Source organism: Coregonus clupeaformis, chromosome 34, assembly GCF_020615455.1.
Source record: "Coregonus clupeaformis isolate EN_2021a chromosome 34, ASM2061545v1, whole genome shotgun sequence".
NCBI classification, from domain to species: Eukaryota; Metazoa; Chordata; class Actinopteri; order Salmoniformes; family Salmonidae; genus Coregonus; species Coregonus clupeaformis.
In genome coordinates, this window is record NC_059225.1 from 14,959,247 (window position 1) to 14,971,854 (window position 12,608).

A 12,608-nucleotide genomic window follows, 5' to 3' on the forward strand; every position below is an offset into this window, starting at 1 on the left:
ATTGAGTGTGTGGACAGGTGTCTTTTATACAGGTAACGAGTTCAAACAGGTGCAGTTAATACAGGTAATGAGTGGAGAACAGGAGGGCTTCTTAAAGAAAAACTAACAGGTCTGTGAGAGCCGGAATTCTTACTGGTTGGTAGGTGATCAAATACTTATGTCATGCAATAAAATGCAAATTAATTACTTAAAAATCATACAATGTGATTTTCTGGATTTTTGTTTTAGATTCCGTCCCTCACAGTTGAAGTGTACCTATAATAAAAATTACAGACCTCTACATGCTTTGTAAGTAGGAAAACCTGCAAAATCGGCAGTGTATCAAATACTTGTTCTCCCCACTGTGTGTGTGTGTATGTGTGTATATATATATATATATATATAGTTTTTTTTATATATATACAGTACCAGTCAAAAGTTTGAACACACCTACTCATTCAAGGGTTTTTCTTTATTTTTACTTATTTTTTTACATTGTGGATTAATAGTGAAGACATCAAAACTATGAAATAACACATATGGAATCATGTAGTAACCAAAAATGTGTTAAACAAATCTAAATATATTGCCTTGATGACAGCTTTGCACACTCTTGGCATTCTCTCAGCCAGCTTCATCTGGAATGCTTTTCCAACAGTCTTGAAGGAGAACCCACATATGCTGAGCACTTGTTGGCTGCTTATCCTTCACTCTGCAGTAAAACTCATCCCAAACCATCTCAATTGGGTTGAGGTCGGGGGATTGTGGAGACCAGGTCATCTGATGCAGCACTCCATCACTCTCCTTCTTGGTCAAATAGCCCTTACACAGCCTGGAGGTGTGTTGGGTCATTGTCCTGTTGGAAAAACAAATGATTGTCCCACTAAGCCCAAACCAGATGGGATGGCGTATCACTGCAGAATGCTGTGTGCATTGAATTCTAAATAAATCACAGACTGTCACCAGCAAAGCACCCCCACACCATCACACCTCCTCCTCCATGCTTCACTGTGGGAACTACACATGCGGAGATCATTCGTTCACCTACACTGCGTCTCACAAAGACAATGTAGAAAATAGTTTTGAATAAATAAAAACTTGAATGAGTAGGTGTGTCCAAAGCTTTGACTGTGTATATGTAGAGATATATACAGTGGGGGAAAAAAGTATTTAGTCAGCCACCAATTGTACAAGTTCTCCCAGTTAAAAAGATGAGAGAGGCCTGTAATTTTCATCATAGGTACACGTCAACTATGACAGACAAATTTAGAAAAAAAAATCCAGAAAATCACATTGTAGGATTTTTAATGAATTTATTTGCAAATTATGGTGGAAAATAAGTATTTGGTCACCTACAAACAAGCAAGATTTCTGGCTCTCACAGACCTGTAACTTCTTCTTTAAGAGGCTCCTCTGTCCTCCACTCGTTACCTGTATTAATGGCACCTGTTTGAACTTGTTATCAGTATAAAAGACACCTGTCCACAACCTCAAACAGTCACACTCCAAACTCCACTATGGCCAAGACCAAAGAGCTGTCAAAGGACCCCAGAAACAAAATTGTAGACCTGCACCAGGCTGGGAAGACTGAATCTGCAATAGGTAAGCAGCTTGGTTTGAAGAAATCAACTGTGGGAGCAATTATTAGGAAATGGAAGACATACAAGACCACTGATAATCTCCCTCGATCTGGGGCTCCACGCAAGATCTCACCCCGTGGGGTCAAAATGATCACAAGAACGGTGAGCAAAAATCCCAGAACCACACGGGGGGACCTAGTGAATGCAGAGAGCTGGGACCCAAGTAACAAAGCCGACCATCAGTAACACACTACGCCGCCAGGGACTCAAATCCTGCAGTGCGAGACGTGTCCCCCTGCTTAAGCCAGTACATGTCCAGGCCCGTCTGAAGTTTGCTAGAGTGCATTTGGATGATCCAGAAGAGGATTGGGAGAATGTCATATGGTCAGATGAAACCAAAATAGAACTTTTTGGTAAAAACTCAACTCGTCGTGTTTGGAGGACAAAGAATGCTGAGTTGCATCCAAAGAACACCATACCTACTGTGACGCATGGGGGTGGAAACATCATGCTTTGGGGCTGTTTTTCTGCAAAGGAACCAGGACGACTGATCCGTGTAAAGGAAAGAATGAATGGGGCCATGTATCGTGAGATTTTGAGTGAAAACCTCCTTCCATCGGCAAGGGCATTGAAGATGAAACGTGGCTGGGTCTTTCAGCATGACAATGATCCCAAACACACCGCCTGGGCAACGAAGGAGTGGCTTCGTAAGAAGCATTTCAAGGTCCTGGAGTGACCTAGCCAGTCTCCAGATCTCAACCCCATAGAAAATCTTTGGAGGGAGTTGAAAGTCCGTGTTGCCCAGCGACAGCCCCAAAACATCACTGCTATAGAGGAGATCTGCATGGAGGAATGGGCCAAAATACCATCAACAGTGTGTTGAAAACCTTGTGAAGACTTACAGAAAACGTTTGACCTGTGTCATTGCCAACAAAGGGTATATAACAAAGTATTGAGAAACTTTAGTTATTGACCAAATACTTATTTTCCACCATAATTTGCAAATTAATTCATTAAAAATCCTACAATGTGATTTTCTGGATTTCTTTTCCTAATTTTGTCTGTCATAGTTGACGTGTACCTATGATGAAAATTACAGGCCTCTCTCATCTTTTTAAGTGGGAGAACTTGCACAATTGGTGGCTGACTAAATACTTTTTTCCCCCACTGTATATAGATATATATATACTGCTCAAAAAATAAAGGGAACACTTAAACAACACAATGTAACTCCAAGTCAATCACACTTCTGTGAAATCAAACTGTACACTTAGGAAGCAACACTGATTGACAATACATTTCACATGCTGTTGTGCAAATGGAATAGACAACAGGTGGAAATTATAGGCAATTAGCAAGACACCCCCAATAAATGACTGGTTTTGCAGGTGGTGACCACAGACCACTTCTCAGTTCCTATGCTTCCTGGCTGATGTTTTGGTCACTTTTGAATGCTGGCGGTGCTTTCACTCTAGTGGTAGCATGAGACGGAGTCTACAACCCACACAAGTGGCTCAGGTAGTGCAGCTCATCCAGGATGGCACATCAATGCGAGCTGTGGCAAGAAGGTTTGCTGTGTCTGTCAGCGTAGTGTCCAGAGCATGGAGGCGCTACCAGGAGACAGGCCAGTACATCAGGAGACGTGGAGGAGGCCGTAGGAGGGCAACAACCCAGCAGCAGGACCGCTACCTCCGCCTTTGTGCAAGGAGGAGCAGGAGGAGCACTGCCAGAGCCCTGCAAAATGACCTCCAGCAGGCCACAAATGTGCATGTGTCTGCTCAAACGGTCAGAAACAGACTCCATGAGGGTGGTATGAGGGCCCGACGTCCACAGGTGGGGGTTGTGCTTACAGCCCAACACCGTGCAGGACGTTTGGCATTTGCCAGAGAACACCAAGATTGGCAAATTCGCCACTGGCGCCCTGTGCTCTTCACAGATGAAAACAGGTTCACACTGAGCACATGTGACAGATGTGACAGAGTCTAGAGACGCCGTGGAGAACGTTCTGCTGCCTGCAACATCCTCCAGCATGACCGGTTTGGCGGTGGGTCAGTCATGGTGTGGGGTGGCATTTCTTTGGGGGCCGCACAGCCTCCATGTGCTCGCCAGAGGTAGCCTGACTGCCATTAGGTACCGAGATGAGATCCTCAGACCCCTTGTGAGACCATATGCTGGTGCGGTTGGCCCTGGGTTCCTCCTAATGCAAGACAATGCTAGACCTCATGTGGCTGGAGTGTGTCAGCAGTTCCTGCAAGAGGAAGGCATTGATGCTATGGACTGGCCCGCCCGTTCCCCAGACCTGAATCCAATTGAGCGCATCTGGGACATCATGTCTCGCTCCATCCACCAACGCCACATTGCACCACAGACTGTCCAGGAGTTGGCGGATGCTTTAGTCCAGGTCTGAGAGGAGATCCCTCAGGAGACCATCTGCCACCTTATCAGGAGCATGCCCAGGCGTTGTAGGGAGGTCATACAGGCACGTGGAGGCCACACACACTACTGAGCCTCATTTTGACTTGTTGTAAGGACATTACATCAAAGTTGGATCAGCCTGTAGTGTGGTTTTCCACTTTAATTTTGAGTGTGACTCCAAATCCAGACCTCCATGGGTTGATAAATTTTATTTCCATTGATAATTTTTGTGTGATTTTGTTGTCAGCACATTCAACTATGTAAAGAAAAAAGTATTTAATAAGATTATTTCATTCATTCAGATCTAGGATGTGTTATTGTAGTGTTCCCTTTATTTTTTCGAGCAGTATATATATATTTTTTTATCCGGTCGGATAGGCACTCCAAACAGCCTACCCGACCGCTCGGAGGCGTCTGCATGGTCCTAAAGCACACTGTTGCATCGTTTTTGCATCACATTCCAATTATAAAACTGGGGGACAAAAATGTAATTTCAGAATGTGGGGGGGACATGTCCCTCCTCCCATCCCCAGTGAAAGTTGCGCCCCTGGTTGATACTATCAGCTATTTCTTTATGCATTTATTGTTGTAGCTTTACCTTCTTTAAAGATATGTTTTACCTGTCCCTGTTCTGGTGTAAATAATGATGTACATGTTTGTGTTTTTCTTCAGGTGAGAGGCCCTACAAGTGCCAGACGTGCGAGCGCACCTTCACCCTGAAGCACAGCCTGGTGAGGCACCAGCGGATCCACCTGAAGCCACGGGGTAGCGAGGGGGCAGAAGAAGCTGATGCCAACGGGGCAGAGGCCCCGGCCGGAGACTCAGCTAGTGAGGAGGGAGAGTGCACCCCCACCAGCACCTGCCCCCCTTCAGAGAACGAGAGCGAAAGCACCGGAGGGGCCAGGGAGGAGGGAGGCGAGGGAACTGAGAAAGAGGCCCCTCTGCCGGGCCCCATATTCCAGGCCCAGTCCCTGTCCACCACTGAACCAGCCCAGTCAGAGTCCGCTACAGAGGCCATTGCTGAGCCGCTCGTTGAGCCAGTCACGGAAGCAGACTCGGAACCGGCCTCGGAACCAGTCTCTGAATCCGTTCCTGACCCATCTGTAGAACAATCCTCAGACGGCCCCTCTGAAACAGCTGTAGAACTAGACGCTGAGGTATCAGCCTCTGAAATGGCTAGAGAAACAGATGACAATGCAGCCACTCAACCGCCAACAGAAACCCCCAAAGAATCTTCCACAGAGTCCCCAGCCCCACAGCCCACTACCCCAGAGAAAGACCCCGATGGCCCCTCGGAAGGCTTCATCCAAGGCCTACTGGAGATCCACACCAAGCCTTCCCTGGAGCACATCCTACCCGCTGGCGAAGCTCCCTTGGTGGGCGTTGAGTGAGGGAGGCTCCCTCCTCCCTACCCCAGTCTCTGGTTCTCTTTATGCAGTGGACCACTGTATGTGCCGCAGTGCCATAAGATAGAAGTACTCCTAAAAAATGCAAGACGATGAAATCAAGAAGAAACACCTTGTTTCTAAGTGCCTTACTACTTCTATTTTGTTTGTTTTTTTGCTATATCTTTATCTACATTTATCTATGGAGGATCTAATTTTTTATAGCGTTTTATGATGATTACATAATTGTTTTTGGATTCTATGAGATGAACGTTGAATAAGCAATAAATTAAATCAAATTTAACATGACCGATTTATATTAAATGATCAAGTGTGTGACAGAAAAAAAGAACAGTTATTGTATATTTAAACCACAGTCGTACCTTAAAAACAATGCTGAGACTGAGAAAAGACTGAGTAAGTTCACAAGCAGTGGGGATAAAGTCACTTATGTAACTGGAAACACAGCTATAGCAGATACCTGTCACAAAGGTGTCCTGAAAAAAGACTGTTGTTCTCTCCCCTTCATCTTGATTTACTATCTCTCTCATGATCCCTTATCCCTGATAACCAACATCTACAGTCTCTCTGGTTGTATTGAGAATACATGAATGAACTGTGACATAATTTGGTGTTAGGAGACAGGCAAATCAAAGAAAACAGACTTGACAATGGATAGCGTACCATATCTGAGATCTCTGCTTTTGCGTTTTGTTTTAACATGCCCCCTTCCCCTAGGCTCTCTTTATTTGCCATAGATGATATGGGCAATATTTGCCTGAATATTTTTTTTTTTTTTTCAGAATCATTCTCATTTAATTTCATATGTGTTGACCATGTTGCATGTGGGAGTATTGTGTGGTTGTGTGTGTGTTATTCGTTCAGGAGAGGTTGGGGTATATAAGGTGTTTGCGGAAATGTACTATTCCAGAACAAAAGGGCTTGATATGTGTACCCCCCCATCTCTCACAGTCACCTTCTAGCGTTCTGTACTGTCTGTACTACCACCAGTGTGTCTGGCTTGTGTTGTGTCCACCTCCCCCTTAGTGGCAACTCATTTCCTTGCGGCTACTTTAGATGTCTTCCAAAACCAACCGTCACTGTGTTCTTAGAGCCCTACCTGTGGTTCTGCTAGGTTATTTGGATGCAGAACTCACCTCGTGCTCTAGGTGGAACACCACTCAGTTTTTTGTCGGTTTTGTCTACTTGAACTTTTGTAGCCCTGCTGCCTCCCTTCAGCCAGCCTCCTAACACCACCCCACTCACCCCTCCTTCCACCACCCCACTCACCCCTCCTTCCACCACCCCACTCGCCCCTCCTTCCACCACCCCACTCGCCCCTCCTTCCACCCCCCAGCCCAGAGCATCTTTCCGAGGTGGGACTCAAATGTCAATCATGTCACCTTGCCGGGTTGAAGTTTATCTAAAAGTATTTCCTTTTTTTCCTGTGTTTTTTCTTCTTTCTTCTCTTTTTATATTTTTAAAAAACCTCAGAAGCAAACAAATCAAACCTCATGGCGCAGTAAGACGCAGGCAGCATCGGCTGGCTGGAGGCTGACGGACCGAGAGCAGAGAGCGCTGGACTAGTCAGCCGCCGCCAGACAACTGCCCATATGGCACTAACAAAATACAAACAAACCTACTACGGCAATCAGAGAGAGAATGAACTGAAGTGAATTTCTGAGCTGTGTTTGGAACTTGAACGTAACACAGAGTATTAAGTGGAGGGGAAAGGAGGGGGTGATGCGCATTGACAGGTGGCGAGGCTAGTACTCCATGCAGAAAGAAGTCTGCCCTCTAGTGGCCGTACCCCAGTATCGCCCCCATCCCAACCCTGCTCTCAGGCACAGGGAAAGTATTGTCAAAATAGAATGCTAAATGCAATTGTTTTCTAAAAAAAACACTGTGTTAAGGGACTCACTCAACTTATCTCATTTGTACCTTTGACCCTGTGTGGGTGTATGATTATGAGTCCCATAAGAATGCACATGGACTGTTTTTATTGTATTTATTTGGAAATCCGGTGAGGGGTGAATAGATGTGACTTGAGGAGAAGCCATGTATTATTACCACATTGATGCTGCAGAGAATAACGGATTGAAATCCACAAAATGGTCGCCCAGCATCGGCCCGGGACTTCTATTAGCAATAATCACTATTGATTCGAAAGCTTTATGTAGACCTTTGTATGTGTTTATAGACTGTGCGTGTCTATTTTTGTTTTGTTTATTATTTTTAGTTTGGCTAAGATTTTTTGTTTTGTTCTCAGATATATAAATACGTATAAAACTGTGAAATTCATTGTGTTTCAGATAATGGGTGAGTTTTAGGCTTGTTTTTCATGTAACCCTAATTTGTTCGATTATGGATGATTTCTTTTTTTCTCTCCATCTTGCTCTCAGGGTCTTTATAAAATGCATATTCAATACTTCATTTTCCTGAGTTGCAAGAAGTTCTTACAAGTAATGATTTTTTTTTACGATTAAAACTCAATCACTACATTTAGCACTTGACTGTGAACTCAAATCAGCAGAACAGAGAAAATGAGCTTGTGCTCAAATCCTCGTGGTTGAGAGTGTGCTGTCAGCAGCATTCTTTTTTAATAGTATACCCATAAACAATGTTTTTCTTTCTTTTTTTTGTCTGATTTTGATTGATTATACATTTTTACCCCCTCCCTCACCGTATCAACCTCTCTCGTTTGACGAGGATTTAAATCGTGACTCTGTAAAGACCAATGAAAGTGGCTGTGTCACTGTCTGACGTTCTGACCCTTTGTTGAAGGGAACTTTGTGTCAATGCTACGGCCACACCAGAACTCACCCCATAAATGGACTTTGATCAGAACCTTTAACGTTAGCTACACTGCTCCCCTCCCTCCTGGTATTACAGTGCTTCAGAATCAGAAATGTAAGCTGTTCTGTGTCGAAAAAATTTAAGCAATAAAGATATATTAAGGAAAGGTGTGAATCAAACTGGCCTGGTGGTGTCTTTTATTGTCTGGCACAAACCTGCATTGATCACCTGTACTATGAATTCTGTTTTACACTATGTATGGCCCTGTACACACTCACACTCTACAACACATTAGACACAACAGTTGTGATACAACAGTTTGTCTTTACAAAAATGTTTTCAGAGCTGTTTTGGAGACACACAATGATTGTGTAAAGTTTTTGTGCAGACAAACCCTTGGTTGTATCGCAAAAATATCTGTTGAATCACAACCATTGAGTCCAATATGTGTACATCAGTTGTGCAATCTGAGCGTGGAAGTGGCCTCAAGGTTCTGGAAAGTGTGAACAATGTGAAAAGAAAATATCCAAGCCAGCATATTACGGTTCCGGTCAACCCTATCCTATACACTGTGAATCAATCAAGTAAGTGAATGAATGTAGGGTGCAAAGTGAACGTACTCAGTCAGCATTCGCCCATGCCCAAGTGGTTCCCATTTATTTTAATTTTTTTACTGTATAGGGTCGTTCCATGAAATGAGTCCCTTTTTGGTAGTGTAACTTGGTTAATTTAATAAAAAACACGTTTTCCCATCTCAATGGGTGAAATTAAAGAAATGACTATAGTAAGTGCCAAATAATGATCTTAAATCAGCCATACATCCCCTTGTGAGCGGGGAATGGAAGCTTGTTGTGTGCAAACAGGGAGGGACAATTGATTCCCACAGGGGGCCAGTATGAAAATGTATGCACTCACTAACTGTAAGTCGCTCTGGATAAGAGTGTCTGCTAAATGACTTAAATGTAAATGTAAGCTTCATCAAAAAATGTGAATTATTAAAACTTTCTAGCCTGTCTATCAATGGGTAACTGGGTGGACGATTTTATCTTAAATCAGCTATACATCCCCTTGTGACAGGAGGAATAGAAGCTTGTTGTGTGCAAACAGGGAGGAGCAATTGAATGCAAGTTTCCCCCCAAAAATGTAATTGTAAGAACTTTCTAGCCTGTCTATCTATGGGTTACAGGGTTGACAACGTGTTATGCTCAACCCACTCAGTTTTCCACCACAAAACACCAGAAAATGGCCAAAAGGAGTAGAACCAGCTCACCTGCTATTACACTATGATTTGACTATTAGATGTTTAATGTTTATTTTGAATAAGGAATAGTTACACCATATTAAAATGAGAGTTCAGTTCATGTAACAGGGTTGACCTTAAAATGAGGGCCAGGTTGTTTTTTTTAACCTTAAAATGAATGACTAATCACATGAAAAAAAAACTGGGGCTTTACAATGATGGTGAAAACTTAAGACATTTTGGGGCTAAAATCTTCAGAGAAGTCATAGAGTGCACAGAGGGACATGTCAAAATGCGGCATTTTGGCACTTTAGCAAGTCTTTATTCATATTAAAAATCAGATTTATAGAATTTCCCATGTGGTCTATATTAAAGTTCACTTCATTTAATATATCAGGCACAATTTCTACTTAACCTATCAAAGGCATGTAAAAGGGACTCATTTCGTGGAACGACCCTCTAACCTGAAGCTTTGGGGCGATTTCTTGGACGATCAAATAAACAAAAGAGATACTCCAGGTTCTCAAACTCAGGTCCTGTGAATACATCATTTATATTTGTGTTTTAGATGTCATGTATATTAAACTGTATTTGTCAAATACAGACAAGATCTCTGCAAATACACAACTCACTTTATACACGCACACCATTCCACAAGTCCAGAGATACACTACATGACCAAAGGTATGTGGACACCTGCTTGTCAAACATCTCATTTAAAAAACGTTGGTCCCCCCTTTGCTGCTATAACAGCCTCCACTCTCCTGGGAATGCGTTCCACTAGATGTTGGAACATTGCTGTGGGGACTTGCTACCATTCAGCCACAAGAGCATTAAGCATTAGTGAGGTCCGGCACTGATGTTGGCGATTAGGCCTGGTTTGCAGTTGGCGTGCCAATTTATCCTAAAGGTGTTCGATGGGGTTGAGGTCAGGGCTCTGTGCAGGCCAGTCAAGTTCTTCCACTCCGATCAACAAAACATTTCTGTATGGACCTCACTTTGTGCACGGGTCATTGTCATGCTGAAACAGGAAAGGGCCTTCCACAAACTGTAGCCACAAAGTTGGAAGCACAGAATCGTCTAGAATGTCATTGTATGCTGTAGCATTAAAATTTCCCTTACATTTTAGTCATCTTATCCAGAGCGACTTACAGTTAGTGAGTGCATAATTTTTTAAATTTTTTATACTTCACTGGAACTAAGGGGCCTAGCCCAAACCATGAAAAACAGCCCCAGACCATTATTCCTCCTCCACCAAACTTTACAGTTGGCACTATGCATTGGAGCAGGTAGCGTTCTCCTGGCATCCGCCAAACACAGATTCGGACTGCCAGATGGTTAATTGTGATTCATCACTCCAGAGAACGCGTTTCCACTGCTCCAGAGTCCAATGGCGGCGAGCTTTACACCACTCCAGCCGACGCTTGGCTTTGCGCAGAGTGATCTTAGGCTTGTGTGCGGCAGCTCGGCCATGGAAACCCACTTCATGAAGCTCCAGACAAACAGTTAATGTGCTTACTTTGCTTCCAAAGGCAGTTTGGAACTCGGTAGTGAGTGTTGCAACCGAGGACAGATGATTTTATACATGCTACGCGTTTCAGAACTCAGCGGTCCTGTTCTGTGATCTTGTGTGGCAGAGCCGTTGTTGCTTCTAGACTTTCAACGTCACAATAACAGCGCTTACAGTTGACCGGGGCAGCTCTAGCAGGGCAGAAATTTGACAAACTGACTTGTTGAAAAGGTGGCATCCTATGATGGTGCCCGTTGATAGTCACCGAGTTCTTCAGTAAGGCCATTCTACTGCCAATGTTTGTCTATGGAGATTGTGTGCTCTATTTTATACACCTGTCAGCAACGGGTGTGGATGCAACAGCCGAATCCACGAATTTGAATGTGTGTCCACATACTTTTATATACAGTGGGGAAAACATGTATTTAGTCAGCCACCAATTGTGCAAGTTCTCCCACTTAAAAAGATGAGAGAGGCCTGTGATTTTCATCATAGGTACACGTCAACTATGACAGACAAAATGAGAAAAAAAATCCTGAAAATCACATTATAGGATTTTTTATGAATTTATTTGCAAATTATGGTGGAAAATAAGTATTTGGTCAATAACAAACATTTCTAAATACTTTGTTATATACCTTTTGTTGGCAATGACACAGGTCAAACGTTTTCTGTAAGTCTTCACAAGGTTTTCACACACTGTTGCTGGTATTTTGGCCCATTCCTCCATGCAGATCTCCTCTAGAGCAGTGATGTTTTGGGGCTGTCGCTGGGCAACACGGACTTTCAACTCCCTCCAAGATTTTCTATGGGGTTGAGATCTGGAGACTGGCTAGGCCACTCCAGGACCTTGAAATGCTTCTTATGAAGCCACTCCTTCGTTGCCCGGGCGGTGTGTTTGGGATCATTGTCATGCTGAAAGACCCAGCCACGTTTCATATTCAATGCCCTTGCTGATGGAAGGAGGTTTTCACTCAAAATCTCACGATACATGGCCCCATTCATTCTTTCCTTTACACGGATCAGTCGTCCTGGTCCCTTTGCAGAAAAACAGCCCCAAAGCATGATGTTTCCACCCCCTTGCTTCACAGTAGGTATGGTGTTCTTTGGATGCAACTCAGCATTCTTTGTCCTCCAAACACGACGAGTTGAGTTTTTACCAAAAAGTTATATTTTGGTTTCATCTGACCATATGACATTCTCCCAATCCTCTTCTGGATCATCCAAATGCACTCTAGCAAACTTCAGATAGGCCTGGACATGTACAGGCTTAAGCAGAGGGACACGTCTGGCACTGCAGGATTTGAGTCCCTGGCGGCGTAGTGTGTTACTGATGTTAGGCTTTGTTACTTTGGTCCCAGCTCTCTGCAGGTCATTCACTAGGTCCCCCTGTGTGGTTCTGGGATTTTTGCTCACCGTTCTTGTGATCATTTTGACCCAACGGGGTGAGATCTTGCGTGGAGCCCCAGATCGAGGGAGATTATCAGTGGTCTTGTATGTCTTCCATTTCCTAATAATTGCTCCCACAGTTGATTTCTTCAAACCAAGCTGCTTACATATTGCAGATTCAGTCTTCCCAGCCTGGTGCAGGTCTACAATTTTGTTTCTGGTGTCCTTTGACAGCTCTTTGGTCTTGGCCATAGTGGAGTTTGGAGTGTGACTGTTTGAGGTTGTGGACAGGTGTCTTTTATACTGATAACAAG

General features: G+C 43.7%; 1 protein-coding gene across 4 annotated transcripts in view; it reads left to right on the forward strand.

Moving 5' to 3' along the window:
- LOC121549870 (ras-responsive element-binding protein 1-like) overlaps positions 1–8,337 on the forward strand; it is a 67,182-nt gene extending 58,845 nt beyond the window's left edge. For all 4 annotated transcript variants that reach the window (XM_041861822.2, XM_045210459.1, XM_041861823.2 and 1 more), the window contains one exon: positions 4,647–8,337. In XM_041861822.2, the coding sequence (XP_041717756.2) occupies positions 4,647–5,365 (719 nt within the window). In that variant the 3' untranslated portion in view covers positions 5,366–8,337. The remainder of the gene's footprint in view (positions 1–4,646) is intronic.
- Positions 8,338–12,608: the final 4,271 nt, after the last annotated feature.